The 23,333-nt window shown below is 41.5% G+C and overlaps 1 protein-coding gene across 1 annotated transcript in view; it reads right to left on the reverse strand.

Moving 5' to 3' along the window:
- TMEM39A (transmembrane protein 39A) overlaps nucleotides 1–21,684 on the reverse strand; it is a 44,206-nt gene extending 22,522 nt beyond the window's left edge. Inside the window, exons 1-5 of the mRNA XM_049877155.1 lie at nucleotides 21,378–21,684; nucleotides 20,042–20,228; nucleotides 10,525–10,747; nucleotides 6,591–6,674; nucleotides 2,067–2,221 (exon numbers count right to left, since the gene is read on the reverse strand). Coding sequence (XP_049733112.1) covers nucleotides 2,067–2,221; nucleotides 6,591–6,674; nucleotides 10,525–10,747; nucleotides 20,042–20,154 — 575 coding nt within the window. The 5' untranslated portion in view covers nucleotides 20,155–20,228; nucleotides 21,378–21,684. The remainder of the gene's footprint in view (nucleotides 1–2,066; nucleotides 2,222–6,590; nucleotides 6,675–10,524; nucleotides 10,748–20,041; nucleotides 20,229–21,377) is intronic.
- Nucleotides 21,685–23,333: the final 1,649 nt, after the last annotated feature.

Below are 23,333 nucleotides of genomic sequence, written 5' to 3' on the forward strand. Positions count from 1 at the left end.
ATTCACTTTTCTTGTACAGATTCAGCTCAGGTGTCCAGGTAGCTGGTCATCAAGTGTGTGGTACAAGCTCTGCCCTGCAGTCTTATAGGGGTGGGGGGATTGGTGTAGGTACCAGCATCTGTTTGCAGCAGGAGGTCACACTATGAACAAGTCAGGGGGCTGACAACCATCCCCCAAGTGTCTGTGAGGAAAGCATGCCCCTGTTCCCTAGCATGCACAGGTGGTTGGGTTCTGCAGATGGACCTTGGGCACCAGTCCTTTTGGTAGTAAGGACTGGGAGGTACCAGTTATCCTTGGACCCCTGTTGCAGGTGGCTGGGTAATCTGAGTGGAGCCACCTGATGTGGGTAGGCGAGGACCCTGTTTAATAGGCAAAGTGGTGTCAAACATCAAATGCCCACCTCTCCACTGCACAGCTGAAACAGTTGCAGTCTGCCAACAAGGGCCTATTCTCCTGAAATACGCCCACACAGGTCCACACGGGAGGAAGGTATTCAAAGTGCATAGACCAGTTATGCCTGGACAGGAGCCGCTTCTGTCCTGAGCTCCCCAGTTTAGTGGAGCTGGCAGATTATCTTTTCCCCCAATTTTGAATTTATTCCTTCTCCAAGATCAGGAGAATGGCTCAGGGCACTCAGCAGAGCCTATCTCAGGCCCAGGGAAATTAACAGCCACTGAAGCCAGCTTGGGGGTGGGGGGTGTGGTAAAATATACTCGAATACTTAGCTTTCTCTAAGAGTGCCGTTCTTCTCTGGTTCCAGAGGTGTGAGTAGGCTGTGCAGCTGGCTGTTTCTCCCCGAGGAAACTAGGGCCGAACACTACTACCAGCCTGTTGCAGTAGCTCCCAGGAGCGATGCCTGAGGTATCCCGGCAATCTAGGTCTGGCAACTCCTCTCTGCTTCTGAACTGTCTCTCCCTCCCACTGCCGCTCAGTCCATTTTCTAACTTAGCCTTTGATGTTCAGGGCTCCTAGTTTGTCGTAATCGTTTCACTTGTTTTTTCGGGTCTCTGTTGTAAGACGGATGACCGGAAGTGTCTGGCTACCTTGCCATCTTGGCCCCGCCCCCACATTCACTTTTTGAAGGACATTTGGCTTTTAATATTAGGTAGTCATGAATAAAGATGATATCAACATTTGCATACACGTTTTTCTGTGGGCCTAACTTTTCAACGTCTTTGAGTAAATATTAAGGAGTGCAGCTGCTGGATCATATGGTTAGCGTGTTTTAGCTTTGTAAGAAATTGCCAGAAATGTCTTCCAACATGACTGTACTATTTGTATTCCCACCAACAATGAATGAGAATTCCCATTGCTCCACACATACCCAGCATTTGGTGTTGTCAGTGTTTCGGATTTTAGCCATTCTCATAGGTATGTAGTGCTATCTCATTGCTGTTTTAATTCACAATTTCCTAATAACATATGATGTTGCACATCTTTTCATGTGCTTGTCATCTGTACAGCTGGTTAGATCTTTTGCCCATGGGTTGTCTGTTTTCTTATTGTTGAGTTTTAATAGTGTTTTGTGTATTTTGGATACGAGTCCTTTATCAGATTTGTGTTTTGAGAATATTTTTCTCTCTGTGGCTTGTCTTTTCATTTTCTCCATAAGATTCTTCATAATGAACTCTTCTCTCCCGCCCCTCTAAAAAGTCAATAGGGCTTGGTTATGGCATACTTCTCTTATATGACTACCTCAAATTAATGCAATTTGACCAAAAGCAAAAGCCTGGTTAAGCCAACTCACTCAATTTGGCAAAGAGAACTAATTAAAATGTTCTTCATTTGGAGGATGGCCACACATTCCAGTTTTCCAGGGGCAGTCCTAGTGTATGCCTATTGTCCCAGTATTCCATCCAGTTACCCTCAACTATATCAAAAGTATCCCAGTATAGAAAATAAATTATACCGTCACCCTATCCCCTGATTTTCCAACTTACTGAACTCTTGGCATGACCTAAATATTTTCTAAGAATTATTCTTAAGTTTATAAAATATTTATAGCTTACGAAATATTCCTTTGACAGTTTTCTTACTAACAAAATGATAAAAACTGAAGTACTCACGGGTAGCCAAGGAAAAGGAGATTGAGGACTGAATGGCTTCGGAAGAGATTGACAAGGGTCCAACAGAGCACCCATCCACACAGAGTGAGTAGCACCAAGCGAGCTGATATCAGAACCATGTAGTGAATCATAGATGCTGCACCCGCCTTAGTGGCCTGAAAGTTTGGAATCATCAAAAAAAAAAAACATTTTATAAATGATCTTATTCAAAAGCAATCTGGCTCAAGGACGCACAATGGAAACTAAATTGTGCCAAAAGAAAGACAGAGAAGAGGGAGGGAGGGAGGGAGGGAAGGAGGGAGGGAGGAAGGAGCCTCACTCCACCTACCCTCCTCACTCCTGAAGACTGAGACCTCCCCAGGCAGTTAACTGTCCCTACCTTGGACTCTCATAGTGCCCCACACAGAATTCCTTTAAGTTATGATTTGCCTAATCATTTGTTTACACTAGGGCTTCTCCAAGTATGGTCCAAGAACCACATTCATCAGAATCACCTGGACCGCTTACTGAATATGCAAATTCCTACTTCCCTCCTCATATATAGGGAATCAAAATTTTGAGTCAGGGAGCCTTTATTTTAACAACTCACAAGGCATTTTTTATGTACATAAAAAGGAGAGCCCAAAGAATCAAATGAATTTACCTGTCTTACTGATTTACTTGTCTTATTCCCCATTAGGCTCTAATGCCCTCAATAGCAGCAAAAATGTTTCTATTTTTTCTTTGAATCCTTAACCTTAACCTATTTGCTGAATTAATGTTTAATAAACTACTGAAGTTTCAAAAAATAATCAGATCTTCTTTGGCAGATCCCTATATAAATAATTCCTTTCACGAACATGGAAATAACGTAATCACCTCCAATTCTTTGTATCACAACTGTTCAAATATTCTTTAATCTCAAATCTTTAAAGCTGACTACATAGTAAGAAAAACACCTGTCTAAACATGAAGCTATCCAACAACATTTTCTTTCCAAATGAACTAAGAGGGAGAGAATGAGCAAAATGCAGAAGAAAACAGTGGATTCCTATGACCTCTGAAACAGCAACATCAGAACCCAGACAGAGGAAAACAATTATCATGGTCAACAGTACATGGAAGATGATAAGAATCTTTTAAGGCTCCCCTGTATATACCCATCCCTTTATACGTACATAAAAATTAGAAAGAAATATGCCAATAGTAATAGGATAGTGAGTAATTTTAATTTTCTGCTTTGGAAACCCTGGTAACATAGTGGTTAAGTGCTACAGCTTCTAACCAAAAGGTTGACAGTTCGAATCCTACAGCTTCTAACCAAAAGGTTGACAGTTCAAATCCATCAGGTGCTCCTTGGAAACTCTATGGGACCGTTCTACTCTGTCCTACAGGGTCACTATGAGTCGAAATCAACTCGACGGCAACGGGTTTTTTTTTTTTTGTACGTCGGTGTTTTTCAAAATTCTTTTTTCAATAAAATGTACTATTCTATTTAGAAAAAGGTTTTTTAAAAGAGAGCTGCTTCAGGTTGGTGAAAGCGTAACTGAATTATTTTTGGTCTTGTGGAAGAAGTACAGAAGTAGAGTTGACCTGGAGGTGACTAAAGAGTTTACCTAGATAAAGAGGGATTCCTCTCTGAATAGTATTCAGCTTTCTGAATTAATTACCTCCAGCCTCTCCATAAAAAAGATTGATCTTTCTCAGGTAGAGATTCTTTCTGTGATATAAGCAAAAAAGGCAAACATTTTAATGAAAGGAAGGAAAAAAAGGAAGAAAGGATGATTTATGATGCATCCTTACCTATCTAAATTAGGTATTGTAGAAAGAATCTCTACACAGGTCTTATTTTAATTTTTGAGTACATAAGATATTCACATGGCTCAAAATTCAAAACGTGTAACAGTGTTGGTAGTGAAAAGTTTCTCTCCTGCTGGTCCTGTCTCCCAGCTATCAACCAGGCAATCCATTATTAGTTAGTATGTTCTTCTAGAGATAATTTATTCATACAGAAGCAAATATACTTTGCTCCCTCCACCTTCCTTATTTTAAACACTGCGCCTTGCTTTTTTCACTTAATATTTTAGAGATCAATACATAAACTTTTTTCATGTTTTTAATGACTGTGTGCTATTCCATTATATACATACACACCATAATTATTTAAATAGTCCCTTACTGATGGACATTAAGGTACAGAATTAAGTCTGACTAAAAATCTGTTTAAATTTAGCTTAAGTATTCTGTTTTAAGTAAGAATGATGCTGTTGGTGTCGAGCCAATTCTGACATCATAGGTGACAGAGTAGACTGCTTCACATGGTTTTCTTGACTGCAATCTTTTATAGAATCAAATCAACTAAGCCTTTTTCTGCAGTGCCGCTGGGTGGGTTTGAATTGCCAACCTTTAGGTAGTAGTTGTGATAGTTAAGATTATATGTCAACTTGGCTGGGCGATGATTCTCAGTGTTTTGGCAGTTGTATGATGTTGTGATCACTACCCTGTTGAAATCTGATACATGATCACCCTCGTGATGGAACCTGCTGAGTGGTACCGGCAGGGGCAGGGCCTGTGTTGGCTCATCCTTCAGCCTTCATCTCTCTGCCCTCCTCCAACTAGTTCCTCCCTCCTTGCCTTGCTGGGGCTTTTGCTTGTTCTGGACCCTGCAGCTGGCTCCTGTTCATCTGAACTCTGGTTCTTGGGACTTGAACTAGTAGTTTGACTACCGATCCTGAGATTTGTGGATCTTCACAGCCGGCTACAGCCCTGCTCTCCAGCCTGTTAACGTTGGGTTCTGCAGCCCCTGTGGCTAAGTGAATCAGGAGAACCCTCTTTCCTGACACACTGACTTGGAACATACAGCCTCTAAAAACCACATGAACCATTTCCTCGATATAAAAGAAATACTTCTCTCTCTCTCTGTATGTATATGTATACACTTTACTGGTTTTTGCTTCTCTAGAGAACCCAGCCTAAGACAGCAGTTGAGTGCAAACTGTTTGTGCCACTCAGGGACCTTCAGCAAGAATTACAGGCTTTTTTAGAAAACAGCAAATATACTCTCTAAGACCATGTAAAAGCTGCTAAACTGTCGTTAGGGCATTAGTAAAAGAAGGAGTGAGGCACTTCAAGTTAGAGCCCTTTCAATTCCAAGACAGAAACTCCAGCTATGAAGGGTTTTACACACTAACTCAACAAACTAAATTTGACATACACAAGTACCATTTCTAAGTAACTGAAGGAATGAAACAAAATCATTCCACATCTGTTTAACAGATGCAAACAAGATGCCACTGAGTTCCTCTAATGAAAGAACAGTTTCTCAATATACCCAAAAGGAAGCATCTAAGCATCTACTTTCAGCACCTAAATAAAAATCTGAGAGAAAAGGGTACAGAAAGCCTTCCCCACTGTGAAAAACACAGAATTCTACCAATGTTTTTCAGTTAACTTCAAACTGCTTTCAGATCATGACTTAGTATCTCCAACTACTCTGTGCTCACAGAACTAAGCTTCCTGAAAATTACAGCTTACTAACACAAAGACATGCTCTGTACATTTTGGAAGAATAAGTGACACTCAAGTTATCTGTCATCATAAAACCTGTTGCTGTCAAATTGATTTCGACTCATAGGGATCCTACAGGACAGAGCAGAACTGCCCCAGAGTTTCCAAGGAGCAGCCGGCGGATCTGAAACGCAGATCTTTTGGTTAGCAGCTGAGTATTTAACCACTGTGCCCCAGGGCTCCATCTATCATTATAGTAACAATATTTATTTAAAATAAATATTTACTTATTTCACATTGAATTATAAGCCCCAAAGTTAAAATTACTAGCCACTTTAGCTAAGTTAACATTTTTTTTTGTTTCTGTTTTTATAATCATTTTAGTGTCCAAAATAATAAAATATGAAGAAAGCACATTTTCTGGGGTTTACAAATATACAAAAAATGATACCAATGGCCAACTCTATCAACAACTTTTAATTTAAAAAAAGATCATTTTAATGTTTCAATTCTTTTCCCCTGTCTTCTATACTTAGATCCTAATTTTCAATTAATCTTATGTAAATTTTGATGTTGCCTTGTAAAATTCCAAGTTTCAATAAACTCAAATAAATGTTCCTTAAAACCAAACTCCACAAATGGTATATAATAATTTCAAGTGGATATTATCTGAAACTGAATGTTTTAGATGCAACTGTATGTGTACAAACAATTCTTCATATTAACCATTACCTGAAATTCTCCCTATTTTTACTGTATTACCATTTAAAAGACTGTATTGAAGAACCTGGAAGCTGAAAATAAGCTTTTACCCAACAAATGAAATCTCGACAGTTCTCTTGAGTTATTTCACACTTGAATTTTAAATATATTGTAGGAACCCCTTTTAAAAAGTATTACCACAACTCATGTGGGAGTAAAAAAATTTACAATCGTATTCAAATTGTACTTGGACATTTCGCATGTTCAACCTGAACGCATTTCAGTAACTCGCGCTAGCGACAAGTGATAGGTAGGACGTAGAGAATGAATTACTACCTCTGAGATGAGGGCCCAGACAAGCCTCCTTGCAAGCATCACTGTGATGAATGCTGCCAGGTGATAATCGATGAGATGAAAGTTCTGTAAGAGAAACACAAATAACTGCATCAGAGAGAAATACGACGTGTACCCGGCTGGGACACTCCACGAACACAAGTTTACCCCCTAAAAGGTCTTTCTCAGACCACCTTACATTTACAGACCCTGGGAGCCTGAGAGACCTTGAGGATGGCCCATACCTGTTACTTCTCCCTTTATGACAAACTGCTTTACCTTTCTATAATACTATTTTTAACTATTTGGAAAGTATTCCTTTCCTTTTTTGAAAATCTACTGTATTAAAGATTACAGCTTTGGGTTAATAAGTGATGACCTGTGGGACTGTGGCAAGACTGACTCATCTAACCTGTCATATTCATAATGAGCGCCAAATGTAACGGAGCGGTTGGGCTTCCCAGTCTTAGGAAATCACTGTTGTCGATCTTCAGGCAAGCTTATGTTAATCTAACTGGGCATTTGCCAAACTAAACTCTCTACTGGCTGATACATTAATTACATCCTTAGTCTTTCTCACTAACTTGACTTAGAAATATGTCTTATATTTGACCTTTTCTTCTATAAAATGGTAGCATCACCTGGGTGCTGTCTATGGTTCCTTCTAGTTCTAACTGTATATACAACTGCGATGATAAAATGAAATGTCCTTGGCAGCAATATACCAGGAACCAACAAAATGGAGATGTACTTTCATTTTGATGATCAAAAGATCTGTAGTTGAGTTTCCCAAATTAACTCACTAAATAAATATTTAATAATTCTGGAGTCAGCAACTGTAGCAGCAGCTTCCTGATCACGGCACGAACACTGGCTCCCTATGCCTCAAGGTAACATTTATAGGTGACTTTTTAAAGGAAATGGTCAACTGGGAGAAGAGTTCTTTGAATAGCCTGAAAATTCAGCAAATGAGAAGTTTCCAGGGGGATGTCAAACAAAATGGAAATTTTATAGCGAACAAGCCAACACGTGCTTGTGGAGTAAAAACTAGATAAATACAGGAGTAAAGCATAGTGGGTCTGCCTGGATTTCAGTGCTCAATTTGCCACTGTGTGATCTTGAGTGAGTTTCATAATTCCTAGATTTCACACTCCTCATTTATAAAATGGGAGTCATACAGTAGTATCACCTGCTTTTATGGAAACCCTGGTGGCGTAGTGGTTAAGAGCTATAGCTACTAACCAAAAGGTCAGCAGTTCAAATCCACCAGGTGGTCCTTGGAAACCATATGGGGCAGTTCTACTCTGTTCTATAGGGTTGCTATGAGTCAGAATTGAATCAACAGCAATGGCCTTTTTTTTTTTTTTTTACAAAAAATAAATGAGATAATACTTGTAAAGAACACAGTAAATATTTTACTAAGTGCTGGCCATTGTTAGTGTTAAGATAATAAGGTATGTACTTATAGCGCCATACAACTGCGAGAAGCCTTAAAGATCATCTAATCCAACCTCTTCATTTTACAACATGATGGCCAAAGAAGCATGGAAGAAGTACAGTTACTCTACTCAATAATCTTATAATCCAGATAGGAAGAAAAACTATTTAAAAAAAAAAAAAAAGGCATACAATTTGGCACTCAATCATTAAAATTCTTTAAATACAGAAAGTGAAGTTTTCTACTGATATTAAGTAGATAGATGGTCAATATGGAAAGGAAGTTCTTAATAGTAATTCCAGGAATAATCAAGTGACACAAAAATTTAAAATCTACCCTGAGACCAGAAGAACTAGATGGTGCCCAGTTGCCACTACTGATGGCTCTATTCAAGGTCACAAGAGATGGACCCTGATAAAATAGGAGAAAAACATGGACCAGAACCTCAAATTCCTAAATATCCCAAATACACACACACACGAAAACCAGACCATCTGGACTGGTTGAGACTGCAGGACTCCCCGAAACTACTGCCTTGAGATACTCTTCAAACCTTGAAGGAAACTAAACCCCGAGATCATCTTGTAGCTAAGTAACAAATTGGCTCAAAAAATAATAATGTCACCAGTAAGTACTGTGCTCCTTAAAAAAAAAAAAAAAAAAATCACCTATATGGGACCAAACAGTCAACATTTACTTTAAAACAAAGATGAGAATATAAGGTGGCAGGGAAACTAGATCAGTGAAAACAGAACAAGCAGAATGGAAATAACGATAATGTTCACGCATTGTGAAGAATGTCACCAAACAACCTGTGGAGAGATTGCTGAATGGGAACCTGAACTGCTGTGTAAACCTTCATCAAAAACAAATTAATGTATTTAAAAGAAATTTTTTAATTTCCTTCCCACAGCATCTTGAGGATTTTGGTCTACATTCCCCTTCTGTGTTCACCAGGTCAAGGAGATTTCCCAATTTTTTATAAGTCCCAGACACATACATAAACCACCCAGGACAACAGTCTTTTTTCTCCTAGAGCACATTTCTATCACCAACCAGATATGCCATCGCCAACTGGATGCCTGTCAAGTCGCTGACTAGCCTTACCTGTTATTTCACAGACCCATCTATGGAGTACCTTCTCTCCATCAAGATTATCGCTGGCTTCCTAAATAATCGGAAAGCATGGAAGATGCCTACAGCATAATTTTATGTACTACAGTGGAGACAGCTAGCTCCTGATTTTTTTTTCTTTTTTGTAACAGAAACCCTGTTTTAATCAGGGTAACAATACACTCAGCTAAAGGACTACATTTTCCTGCCTTCCTTGCAGGTGGGTGTGGCCATGGGGCTAATTTCTGGCCATTGAGGTGTTGCATGGGACTTTCAGGAAGGCTTCATACACAGAGCTGACTCAGATGAAATGAGTGCTCTTTGTATCCTTCCCCCTTCTTCTTTCCTGCTCTCTGGAACTCTGACATGATGACTAGTCCTTGAGCAGCCATTTTGGTCCATGAGAGAGTCATGAAAAATGGAAATTACACAGTGGGATGGTGAGTAATGAACAGAGGAAGCCTAAATCCCTAATGGAATGCCAGCATATAGCCCAGGACTGTCTACCTCCAGACTCGTTTTATATGAGAAATACACTTTTCTATTTAAGACACCATTACATTTATCTACAGATAACAGAAAATCTAATCCTGACTGACATTAACAAAATCACCTCTCAATTTAGAAAATGGCATGATGTATCAGCTGGAACAAACTGAATTCATTCCTCCCTTGGGGCCAAGACTGCCAACCCTTCACCGAAGTCCGTATTCTCCTCCTCATGAGCACTCAGCTTAACCAGACTCCCCTGCAGTTAGGAGTGGACATGTATGGAAGTGATGAGAGCCTGGCCCTTAAAAAAACTCTCTTTTACAGTCCTCCATGCTCTTTCCCTTTTCTGACAGAGATGGACCTCAGCCACCTTGAAAGCCACAACATGTTAGAAAATGACAGAGTCTCCATCAGCCTGGGTCCCTGACTGACCTCATAGAAAAATGCTACTCCTGCCAACAGGACAATTGCCTCAGATTGTTATGTGTTTAAAGCATTATACAATTTTGGGCTTATTTGTTACAGAAGCTGCCATTATCCTAAGAAAACCAGTATGAGGGTAGAATTGCTGGAATTTAATCATATTGGCTTTTTACACTTTCAACAGATTTAACATGGTGTTCAGAAAACTAAATATCAAATCCCTTCTGTGATATTATTATAATAGATGACTTAAATGTTTTCTGCATTTTCACTGATTATTTTTACTTCCTTTGGTTATTGCCCAAAGCCAGATATGTATTCTTTAACAAACTTATCATGACATCATATCTCTGAAAGTAAGCTATGGTTTAGTAGGAAAACATTCTACCTCAAATAATTTCTACACACAGGCTTTCCAACCAGTTTCTTGGTTAAGTTACATGAAGAATGTAAAGACCTACTGGAACTTACCAGCGAAGTACAGGAAGCAGGATGGTTGTAAGGATACCACCACACCGTTTTATAGATGTTGATATACTGAATGAACAGGGCGACCAGCAGGTAGATGAAGAAGAGAAATTCAAAGAGCAGGCTCCCATCCACAGGCAAGTCAGGAATTTGGCAATGACGAACAGGACCTGGGGTGATTAAGGCTGTGATAGGTGGGACCGGAAGGCCAATAGCACTACCATTCCTGAAAGAGAAAACTACGGTTAACTCAAATGATGATGCCCTTCGGTATTCCAGAGCATAAAGGGCTCTGCTTCCTCTTCCACCTACCCCTTAACTGCCAGCCGTCCCTAAGACTCCACTCTAGGATTCCCTTCTCTTCTTCCACTATACATTCTCTCAGTGATCGAATATGTGGCTGTGGCTTCCATTATCTCCTACACGCTGAAGACTATAATTTCTCTCCATATTGCTCACTGCTAAGTTTTAGACCCATGTTGTTCAACTGCCTACTGGACACCCCCGTGTTCTTCCTCCTATAGTCCTGACCCTAGTTCATGGCCACCCTGTTAGCTGCCCAAATCAGAAACCTGGGAGTCATACTTCAACTTCCTCCTGCCTCTCCACATCCAATAAATCTTATAGAGTCTACTTTTTAAAACTTTCTCCAAACTGTACCTGCCCCTGTAAATCAGGGCTTCAAAGTGGCTCTTCACAGTTCAGTCATGGCCAAGGAAGCGAAACCGGGACAGACACTAATTTTAAAATTGCAGTGAACCAGGACAACAACCAGAATGGGAAAAATTACAGGTCTAAGCCATACGTGTTGCATAGCAACCAAACATCTTGCCCATTGGATTTTGAGAAGGGTCAGAAACAATACCGCCCTGCTCAAAGCTGGCGGCCGACCACACCCCTCTGAAAGCATTCCTCTCCAGTCCTGCGAATAACCCAATCTCATGCATCAGGCTCCTGAAAGGGCTTACCATGTCTCCTCTGAGTCTCCCACTCCAGGGCTTCAACCTGTAATATTCTGCGTTCTAGTTTTCATTCCGGATCGCTCAATGGCAAAAATTTGGGTCTATTCTGGATTGGCTTCATCAGTCATGACCGAACCAGTTCAAATCAGTTTGAAGCCCTGCTGTAAATTCATTGCCTTGGTTCAAGCATTTGTCATTTTCACCTAAATTACTGCAGCAAGCCCCCTAAATTACTGCAGCAAGCCCCCTAAATTACTGCAGCAAGCCCCCTAAATTCGACCATTTTCACCAAATCCTCCAACCTGCCTTCAGTAATTTTTCTAAAACATGTATCTATAGTGTTACTTGTCTGCCTAAAGCCTTTTAACGGTTCTCTACTGCCAACAGAATAATACCCGGGTTGTTTAGTATGTCCTATAAGGCCCTCTGCTTAACGGACTAGGCTCCTCTCTTATCATGCCTCCACATACGCCCTATACAACACCCATGCTATTCACTGTCTATGAATAGACATGCCACCTATATACATACATCTGCGTGCATGTGTGTGCGTGCACACGCACTATTCCCTTTGGAGCCCTGGTGGTGCAGTGGTTAAGAGCTCAGCTGCTAACCAAAAGGGTGGCAGTTCAAATCCACTAGCCGCTCCTTGGGAACACTATGGGGCAGCTCTACTCTGTACTACAGGGTCACTGTAAGTCAGAACCGACTTGATGGCACCTAACGACAATTCCCTTTACCTGTAATACTCCCGCAACCACCTTCCTTAACTCCTCAGATACACATTTACTGACAAAATCCTTCAAGATTTTTAAGATGCTTAAGCATATCCTCTGCAAAGCTTTCTCTCACTCAATCAAAATTAATTTTTTCTTGGTGCCACTATTATATCTAAGCTATGTCCTTATTACCACACTTTTCAAACTGTTATATAATTTTTTATATACAACTATGTCTCATCTGCCAGAAACTCTGGTGGTGTAGTGATTAAGTGCTACGGCTGCTAACCAAAAGGTCAGCAGTTCAAATTCACCCGGCACTCCTTAGAAACTCTATGGGGCAGTTCTACTCTATCCTCCAGGGTCACTATAAGCCGGAAGTGACTCAATGGCAATGGATATGTCTTGTTCACCATATCATAATCTTAAAGACAGGGATTGCACTTATCCTAGTTCACTATAAATATATACCTTTAGGTTGAGAACGCAGCAGACCAATATAGGTGAAGAGAGAGATCTCTTAAAACACAATGATATAAAGATTTTATTCCCTATCTTACTATTCTTTCTTCTAAGCTCTTTTATAGGTCAGAAGAGCTGGGCTATCTAAAACGAAAAGCTAAGAGTAGGGAATAAAATTTCCCATTGTTACATGCCTGGGAATAGCTACAGAGATTTAAGGGCCAGCTATTGTTTACAAAACAAGGTACAGAGATGTGGTTTGGGTACTTCCAAGAAGATTCTAGAGAAGGAACAATGTTAGTATTATCATTCTACTCTAAAAGTTCCAAATACAGAATCCTAGCATTAAGAAAAAAAAGCATTAGTGTGTGACATTTACAGTACTTTAAGTGACTCACAGGAATAGGAGTTCTGCTCATTCTGAACAGCAAAGAACAGCACTGCAGAAACTCAGAAAAGCTCAAAGGGAATGGATGAGCAAAAAAAAAAAAAAAAAAATGAAAGCTTCTTCCTCTCATCCCAGAGTATACTCCAGTAAAACAAGCCTACTACCAAGTAGTAGGCTGTGATTTACCAGGAGGTCTCGGAAGCATACATGCTCAGTAATAAACCATCGTTAACACCCCATAGTCATCTGATTTGTTGTGGGCAGTGGGCCACAGCACTGAACCACTCTAGAAAGCATCATTCACATAGAATACAACACAAAAGGTACTCCCTGGAGTTGTACAAGTTGGTGGATTTGAATGGAAGGGATCAATGCTAGCAGTCAACCTATTCCCTCATTCTTAACCATAAGATGTTGTCATGGATTGAATTTTGTCCCCCAAAAATATGTGTCAACTTGGTTAGGCCATGGTTCCCAGAATTGTGTGGTTGTCCTCCATTCTGTAATTTTCCTACGTGTTATAAATCATAATCTCTGCCTGTGGTTAAGGAGGATTAGGGTGGAAGGTAACACCCTTGCTCGGTCATATCTCTGATCCATTGTAAGGGGAGTTTCTCTGGGTGTGGCCTGCACCATCTTTTATCTTACAAGAGATAAAAGGAAAGGGAAGCAAGCAGAGAGTTAGGGACCTCATACCAAGAAAGTAGCACTGGGAGCAGAGCACCTCCTTTGGACCCAGGGTTCCTGCATGGAGAAGCTCCTAGTCCAGGGGAGAATTGATGACAAGGACCTTCCTCCAGAGCCAATAGAGAAAGAAAGCCTTCCCCTGGAGCTGACACCCTGGATTTGGACTTCTAGCCTACTAGACGGTGAGAAAATAAGTCTCTCTTTTTTAAAGCCATCTACCTGTGATATTTGTTATAGCAGCACTAGATGACTAAGACAGATGTGGAAATTAAAATTCTCATGAGAAGTTACAAATTTAGAAGCCCCTATTCAAGAACAAATGAAAAATTCTTCTTCCCCTTCAGTCAAAAATACATTAAGGGGGAAAAGCTTGCTAAGCTATGTGTTATGATTTAAGGGTTAAAAGGGGTTCTTAAAAAATTTTTCCCAAATAAAGCAGACTAATGTGCTTCTGCTCCAAAAGACCTCTTCAAAGTGTTAAAAAGCGAAGATGTCACTTTGACGACTAAGGTGCACCTGACCTAGGCCATGGTATTTTCAATCGCCCCATATGCATATAAAAACTGGATAATAAATAAGGAAGACTGAAGAATTGATGCCTTTATATTTTGGTGTTGGCAAAGAATACTGAACATACCACGCACTGCTAAAAGAATGAACAAATCTGTTTTGGAAGAAGTACAGCCAGAATGCTCCTTAGAAGCAAGGATGCTTCATCCCCCATACTTTGGACATGTCACCGGGAGGGACCAGCCCCTGGAGGACATCATGCTTGGGAAAGGAGAGGGTCAGAGAAAAAGAAAAAGACCCTCAATGAGATGGACTGACACAGTGGCTGCAACAACGGGCTCAAGCACAGCAAGTGCGAGGATGGCGCAGGACCGGGCAGTGTTTTGTTCTTTTGTGCACAGGGTCGCTATGAGTTGGAACCGACAGAAAAGCACCTAACAACAACAACAACGTGCTTCTGCCATTAACAAAGTCAATGTAATGTTGTGCTTTAAGCAACAGATTCAAAATGAAGACACAACACATCTATGCTTGTGATACTCTATACAGTTTTGGGTATTAAACTTCAAGTCAGACGACAGAGGCCGAATAAAATGATCCACGGCATTAGTCAGAAAAAGGAATCTATGAGAAAAGAGAATCTATTTCTATATAAATAAAATCTATGCGATTAAGTCTTCTCCATCTGATCTATAAAGTTGAGAGCTTAAGAAGAGATATGACCAAATCTCCTAAAACCAAGAAAACTATGTTGTCATTGGGGGCCATCGAGTTGACCCCTGACATATAGTGACCCCATGCACAACGAAGAAAATGCTGCCCGCTCCTGCGCCAGCCCCGTAACTGGCTGTGGACTGGACCGCTATGATTTGTAGGATTTTCACTGGCTGTATTTTGGAAGTAGATTGCCAGGCCTTTCTTTCTAGTCTTAGTCTGGAAGCTCCACGGAAACCTGTGCAGCATCACAGCAACACACAGGCCCCCAGTGACGGCGGGTGGTGGCGGTGTGTGAGGCGCAACGGCTGGGAGCTGAACTGGGGTCTCTCCAATGGAAGGCAAGAATTCTACTACTGAACCACCACCGCCCTCCAGAAAACAACAGCAAAATTAAACAGACGTGGTCAATACTTCTCAGAAATTGAGTACCAGAGATAAATCTAGAAAAAAAGAAGTATTATTTCTCTAGCAAAATATAAAGAGATTCAAGAAAAGCAAAGTGACACAATGTTTGAGATACAATATGGGATAGTTCTAGCCCCAGATATTCTACTAACCAGCTGTGGTCTTTGAGAAAATAACTTTGTATCTCTGAGCCTCTGTTTCTTCATCTATAATTCAAGGGATTGGAACAGACTCTATTTAAAGAGCTTGTCATGGACTGAACTGTGTCCCCCAAAAGTATCTGTCAACTTGGCTAGACCATGATTTCCAGTATTGTGTGACCGTCCACTATTTTGTCATCTGATGCGATTTTCCTGTGTGTTGTAATGGGATTAACGGCAGTTATGTTAATGAGGTAGGACTCAATCTACAAAATTAGGTTGTATCTTAAATCAAATCTCTTTTGAGATATAAAAGAGAGAAGCTAGTACACAGACCGGGGGATCTTACACCACCAAGAAACAGGAGCCAGGAGTGGACTGAACATGTTCTTTGGACCTGGGGGCCCCATACTGAAAAGCTCCTAGATCAGGGCAAGAGTGATGACAAGGACCTTTCCCCAGAGCTGACAGAGAGAGAAAGCCTTCCCCTGGAGCTGCTACCCTCCATTTGGACTTCTAGCTTCCTAGGCTATAAGAGAATGAATTTCTCCTTGTTAAAACCATCCACTTGTAGTATTTCTGTTATAGTAGCACTAGAGAACTAAGAACTCTTCTCAATGTGCACTCTGAATATTCTCTTTCAAACTGTACTGGGGGTTCCCAAGGTGACACCCAGATTTTGTGGTTCGTTAAGAGGACTCCCAGGACTCAGCATATAGCTGTGCTCATGGCTAAGTTTTACTACAGCATAAAGGATACAAATCAAAACCAGTAGAGGGCAAAGTCTGGAGGAAACCAGGAACAAGCTTCCAAAAGCCCTCTCTCAATGGAGTCACACAGGAAGCACTTAGCTCCTCCAGCAATGAGTTATGAAGACATACGTGAAATGTTGTCTACCAGAGAAGCTCATTAGAGACTCAGCACCCAAGGATTTACTGGGCGTTGGTCACAGAGGCACCTTCTGCCTAGCAGGTGCCAGAATTCATGACTCCTAAAAGAAAATGTGTTCAGCATAAACCACACTGTAAGCACTGTAGGCAGAGCAAGCCATTCTTATCAGTTAGGAAAAGTTTTATAATAGCATAAGGAACTGTTTACCAGTCAAGTTCCCAGACACCAGCCTTGCAAGTAGGCCTTTCTAAGGACATCCATCTCAGGCCTGCTATGTTAACTTTTTTTTGCACGCAAACTTTTAATGAGCCCTGGTGGCACAGTGGTTAAGAGCTCAGCTGCTAACCAAAAGGTCAGCAGTTAGAAGCCACCAGCTGCTCCTTGGAAACCGTATGGGGCAGTGCTACTCTGTCCTACAGGGTTGCTATGAGTTGGAATCAACTGAACGGCAACAAGTTTGGGTTTTTTTTTTTTTTTTTTAATGGACCCACCAAGCAGCAGAATTTAGGGAGACAAAGCAGCAGAATTTAGGGAGACAAATGGATAAAACAAGAAAAATTCAAAGGGATAAAGAAGGATCAGAAGGGACCGAGAAAGCAGAGGTCATCAGGACGTATTCAGATCACGTTATTAACAAAGTATATATAAGGACAAAACAAAATCATTCTTAGTCCTTCTCAAAAAAGATTCTCCCTTCCACTAAAAACTCTCTAGGAAACTCAGAAATACACAGTATATCCTTCTTCTTTGGAAGGACAATCTAAACACACTGTCCTGAGAATAGATTCCTGCACCCCACAGGTGGGAAGCAGGACAACAATCTATGGCTTTCAATCTTGACTGTCTCGCCAAACTAGCTCTCTGACAGTCTCCAGTTTAACTTCACCAATTAGGCCATAAGCACCTGCCAAAAGGGGAAAATGCTGCCTCTCCAGTTGACCTATGTCTTGTAGAATCAAATACGTCATCCAAAATCACACCATCCTTAAGCAATTACCTCTTTCTCTCTTCAGTACTCTACAGACACTCCAGAAATGAGTTCTCCTCATCTGGACACTGTCTTTCTTTCTATACACCCTTCCTAAAGCTATATTCTAGGCCACAGCTACTGGTTTTATCCACATTTTTTTATTTCCCTTCCCCAGGTCCTATATAACTTAAAGAACCTATCCCAGCTACCTCCTTCCTATGAGGAAACAAATATAGAACCTTCTTTCAAAATAACCTAAATAAAAATATCACCAAATTATCACTCAATAATAGTTTTCATGACTTTTCAAACTGTGAACACCTATGATCTTTCACTTTATTCTAATCTGTTGAAAAATTGCTAAAGAAATATGTGTTAAAAGAGGAGAGAGTGGCAAACAGTAGATCAAGGCAACTAGGGTTGGAACCTTGAAAGCCAGGATTGAAGAGATACAATGAAGGCAGAGAGAAGAAATCAGAACCACAGTCAAGCCCAGTTAAGAGCAAGTATTTTCCAGATGTTCCTAGTTCTTCCCAATATTCTACCTTCAGACTCCAAATGCAAGCAGAACCATCTAGAACCATCTAGTTCTTTTTTTAAGTAGCAGAACACTTCATTTTCCCTCCCCCCAAATCATATTTTACCTGGTACCCTGATATTTAAAACACACAGGACAAGGAGTTAGTCTGATAAAGAGAGGACTGGGAAACCTAAAGCCTCACTACTTGGCCTGTCCAACCCCTTCTCCCTTCTAAGCCCTCCTACAGTAGCCCCTGAGACACAGAGAAGGTATTCCACGCTACAGTTTGAGAAAGTAATTATCTAGGGGACTCCTCGAAGCCAAAGTAGGAGAGGATGAACAAAGCACCTCTGGAGTTAACACAGATTCAGAGCCAGAATGTTCTAGTTAGCTAGAATCCTAGCGAGGCACAGGTACGATTTTCTATACCAAGTTAAAAGTACTGAATCACGAAGTTGATGCAAAACCAAACCCGCTGCCATCAAGTCAATTCTGACTCACAGCAACCCTATAGGACAGAGTGCAACTGCCCCCCAACAGGATTTCCAAGGAGCAGATGGTGGATTCGAACTGCTGACCTTCTGGTTAGCAGCTGAGCTCTTAACCGCTGCACCACCAGGGATCCGAGTCAGTATATATTAGTAAAATCAAGGCACATATTCAAATAGCAAACATCTTTTACTCAATACCTAGGTTAGACATACCTTTCTTCAAAACATTTTCATATATTCTCATTCTTTTTACTTTATTTTTTTAATATAAACTAATACATTATTTGTAGAAATTCTTGAAAAATTTTTAAAAAGTGACAGCAACTTACTACTTCATTTATTTTCAACACTCTGCTATGAAGCAGACAGTATCACTGTTTCTAAAATCAGGAAATCCAAAGAAAAGCAGAAGAGTAGAAAATCACACCCCCGGATAAACTGTAACTATTCTGTATACATACATAAACATAAAATTTGGATTGAAAATTAGTATAATGAGAGTCAGAGTCTGGAAAACCCCATTAAACTGGTATTTCAGGGACAGACCCACTGAAATGATGAGATCAGAACTGATTTTGAAGACTGGGTAGGATGTGGGTTAGAAAGTCAGAATGAAAAAGGGACAGCAAGCCAGAAAGAGAGAAATGCACAAATAGCATCGGGAGGGCCTGAAAAGCAAAAGGTGACAATTTGGGAATAATATAACACAGGAGTGGTAGTGACTGCTAGTTTTGACATTTAAAATCAAGGCAAGAGAAAAACTTTACTCAAGGAGAAAGCAGAAGCCAGCTGGCAAAAATTATCTTGGCCAAACACTTAAGTGAAAACATCTTTTTTCAGGGCTACATGATCAAATCTTGTGATAAAGTGAGTTATCCTGAATAAAATTAGAAATGATGCATTCTAACTCTTGAAAATTAGGAGCAACAGAGACAAATTTCCACTGAAAAGGTCAAATTCTTTATTTTTATCCAATATGACACAAATCCTAAAATGTTTAGGCTACAGCTGACAGTTTATTAATTTCAAACAATATTTTGAATAAAATAATTTTTAAACCCTTGATGGAATCTGACTTACAATTTTAGAACCGCATGTTAACTGTCAGTTTTAATTTGCCCTACTCCCCCACCCCAAACGCCAATAAGTACTTAAGCCCTCGCATTTCCCTTGCACTTTATGTCGCCCGTCTTCTAACGGCCAAAATGGCAATGACTAGAATTTGGATAAGGAGCCCTGGTGGCGCAGTGGTTGAACGTTTGGCCGCTAACTGAAAGGTCAGTGGTTCAAAACCACCAGCCACTCCTCGAGAAGAATATGGCAGTCTGCTCCCATAGAGATGATAGCCTTGGAAGCCCTACAGGGCAGTTACACTCTGTCCTATAGGGTCGCTATGAGTTGGAATGGGTTAGAATTTGGATTATCAGCCTTCTAGTCAAGAATTGGACTGCTTTCACTCTGTGGGCCCCATATCACATCCTTCTACTTCCCAACTATTCTGAAACACTGAGCTCTTAGTCTTCAAGGGCAGAACTTATATTTCAATGCCAAGAATAAATCTTGATAAGCAAATAATTTGAAAAACATGATGACTTTCTATGTTAATCTTACTGACCAAAGGATATGACAAATTACGCACAGCCTTATTTCTTCTTTACCTATTTCTCAGGCCTGTTCCATTGCCGCAGCCCCCACCAACCAAAGTCTGCAAAGAAGGTAAAGCTGAACGGCTTAGCTGCTGCCGACTAGGGCCCCTCCTTCCACCGGGCATGTCCGGGAACCAGTCTGCTTCCAGTGCCACCTGTAGTTGCAACCCAGGTTAATGGCTGTCAACCTGTTTCAACTCTGAACAAAAACAAATAAATTAATGTCAGTTTACTATTTTTAAGTGCACAGTTAACAAAATAACCAGAAAAACAAAGAACTGGCCTTGGAAAACCAGATTTTCAAACAGCTGTTCTCTCAGTGTTTATCACACATTTTATTCTAATGAAAGGACTACTGAGACTCTAGCGGATCAGAAGCCTGGGTTCTCATCCAAGCTCTGTTCAGCATCATGAAAGTCACAATCTGTGTCTTTTATCAGTTGACTTGTATCCCGTAAAATGTATCATTCACAATCAGATGGAAGTGTGTAAGAAACACCACAACGCATGTATTTTCAATTAAAGTGTAATATTTCATAGTAAAGCCACTTTAAATACAGAAAAACCAGCAAAAAGTTAGGTTTCATGACCAAAGAATGTGCCACATATTGTCTCACCTTAACTGAGTCGCTTAACCTCTGAGTTTGTTTCTTCACCAGGGGAAAAAAAAATAGAAGTGTCCCTGTCCTGCAGAGGTTCTTGTAAAAATACACCACTAGGCCCTTTAACTCTTTAAAGTGAAACTGTCCAAGTGCTATCTCCATATGTTAGGGTGAAAATAGTGAAAGGAACGCAAAGGGATGCACATCCCCAAAAAACTGAAGTAAAATTACTTAGAAATCAATGAAGCTGCAAGACGAAAAGGCAAACAACAAATACAGACCCTCACTGAAAAACAACTGCGGGTTTTCTGAAAACATGGCAAAATCACGGTTCCGCCAATATGGATACCCAATCCGTTTTCCTAAACAACGCAACCACACTTAAGAATGACACCCTGGAAAAACCCCGGTTTTTCAAAACGTTACTGCAGACTGATCCTATGTTCCCTATTCCTAACAGCCTTTGGCTGGAGCTTAACAAACGCAAGGGAGACAAAGCATTCAAGCCGCTGGATGTAGGTGCTACTGGTTCTTGCTTAACTAAGGAGCAAAAAGAGAGGTGAGGGACAAGAAACTGGGATGGAAGAGGCGACAAAGTATGGGGTGGTTGGACGTGGATGGCGAGGGACCACAACTTCGACAGACTAGCCCCTAAGAGGAGACGACAAAGCCGGCCCCGGCTGCGCACCCCGGGGGCCCACAGCGGTCCAAGACAGTGAGACAGCGCGCAGCTCCGTAATACTCACGCATGGAGGAGGCCCGGCCGGTGGGGCGGGATCCCGGAGACCAGGCGGCGGCTTTACAGGCTGGACCCTGGGCAAGAGTACTCCCTCCCCGAGCTGAGACGCTCCAAACCAGGTGCTTCTCCGCAAGCTGTGTCCACCCGTGGAGTCGAGAAAAGGTGTCCAGGCTTCGGCCTGCCAGACCCCGACCCAAACCCTGAGCCAGCGCGAGAGCCAGAGGCAGACCTAAAGCCAAAAGCAGAGCCGGGTCCACTCAGCACTCATTCTCAGCCTCCATTACCGCGGAGCTGAGCAGACGTGGCAGCGCACGGTGATGACGTCACGCCGCGACGGCTGGCCGCCCGGACGCGAGCTGACCGCCGGAAGTACACACGCAGTCCGGAGAGCAGGCACCCCACCCGCTCCCGAGCGCACCTGCGCAGTGGGACTCGGCTGCTCCGCCCGGCTCGCCTTTCCTGCCAGCGGTGGCCAACGTATTGCCTCTCCAGGCCTCTGTCACCGAGCCCCTAGGATGTGCAGGCACCGTGTTAGGGGTCCTTGTTATCTCAGGAACTCCGTGTAATAACCGTGCACAAGTTGTCACCCCTGTTGTACAGATGAGGGGACGTTGAGAGTCGCCTAAGTCGCGAAGTCATGCTTCAGCATCCAAACAAGCGGTTACTGTATGTTAAGTGGACCGGGTACTCGGAAGTGCATACTACAAAGAGCTTACAGTCTAGTGGAAAAGACGAGACACCAGAAAAGCACAAAACCCATTGCCGTCGGGTCGGTTCCGACTCATAGCGACCAGAAAAGCACAGGCGACATTAAAAGTATGCTCAAGGTCCACAGGTGTAGCACAGAAGATAGTGTGATGAGCTCTAGGATCACTGTGGTGTCAGTACCAAGAAAAGCTTCACAGGGAGCTAGGAGATTGTAAAAGCCAAGACTTCAAAAATGAATAGGTGGTTGCCGATGAACACAAGGTGTCGGGGGTTAGCTTTCTGGTAGTGGCAGTGGCAGATAAAAAGGTAAGAAGTTGGGCAACGTCATGATGAGTTCAGGAACTGCCAATAGTTTGGTATTAGAAGAAGGAGGAGAGTTAGGGGGTCAAAGGAGATAGGTGAGATATATCATTCGGTAGATTTTAAGCACCTTAACAGAAAGCCCTGTGTGTTGATTATATATGGTTGTTAGGTTGTCAGTTGAGTGAGCTCAGACTCATGGCCATAGCAGAACAAAACACTGCATGGTCTTGCGCCACCTTCACAATGGTATGTTTGAGTCCATTGTTTTAGCTATTGTGTATTTCCTCCCAACCTAATCAGCTCATCTTCCCGCACTATATTGGACAATACCCTGTTATGATCCGTAAAGGTTTTCGTTGACTAATGTTTGGAAGTAGATCACCAGACCTTTCTTTTAATCTGTATTTGTGTGAGAGCTCCACTGAAACCTGTCCACCATGGGTGACCCTGCTGGTATTTGAAATACCAGTAGCATAGCATGCTACCAGCAGCGTAGCAATACACAAGCCGCCACACACAACAAACTGACAGGTGATTAACCTTTATTGAGAGTTTTTTTTTTTAAATCTCACAATACTTTGATAGATACTATAATTGTTCCTCTTTTACAGAGAAAACTGAATTTTGAGAAGTTAAGTTCAGTTGTTCGGACAGAACAAGGGGATACTGTTTGGTTTAAAGTCAGGAAAGGTGTGCGTCAGGGTTGTATTCTTTCACCATACCTATTCAATCTGCATGCTGAGCAAATAATATGAGAAGCTGGACTGTATGAAGAAGAACAGGGCATCAGGATTGGAGGAAGACTCATTAACAGCCCACGTTATGCAGATGACTCAACCTTGCTTGCTGAAAGTGAAGAGGATTTGAAGCACTTACTGATGAAAGTCAAAGACCACGGCCTTCAGTATGGATTGCACCTCAACATAAAGAAAACAAAAATCCTCACAGCTGG

This window comes from Elephas maximus, chromosome 1, assembly GCF_024166365.1.
Source record: "Elephas maximus indicus isolate mEleMax1 chromosome 1, mEleMax1 primary haplotype, whole genome shotgun sequence".
NCBI lineage: Eukaryota > Metazoa > Chordata > Mammalia > Proboscidea > Elephantidae > Elephas > Elephas maximus.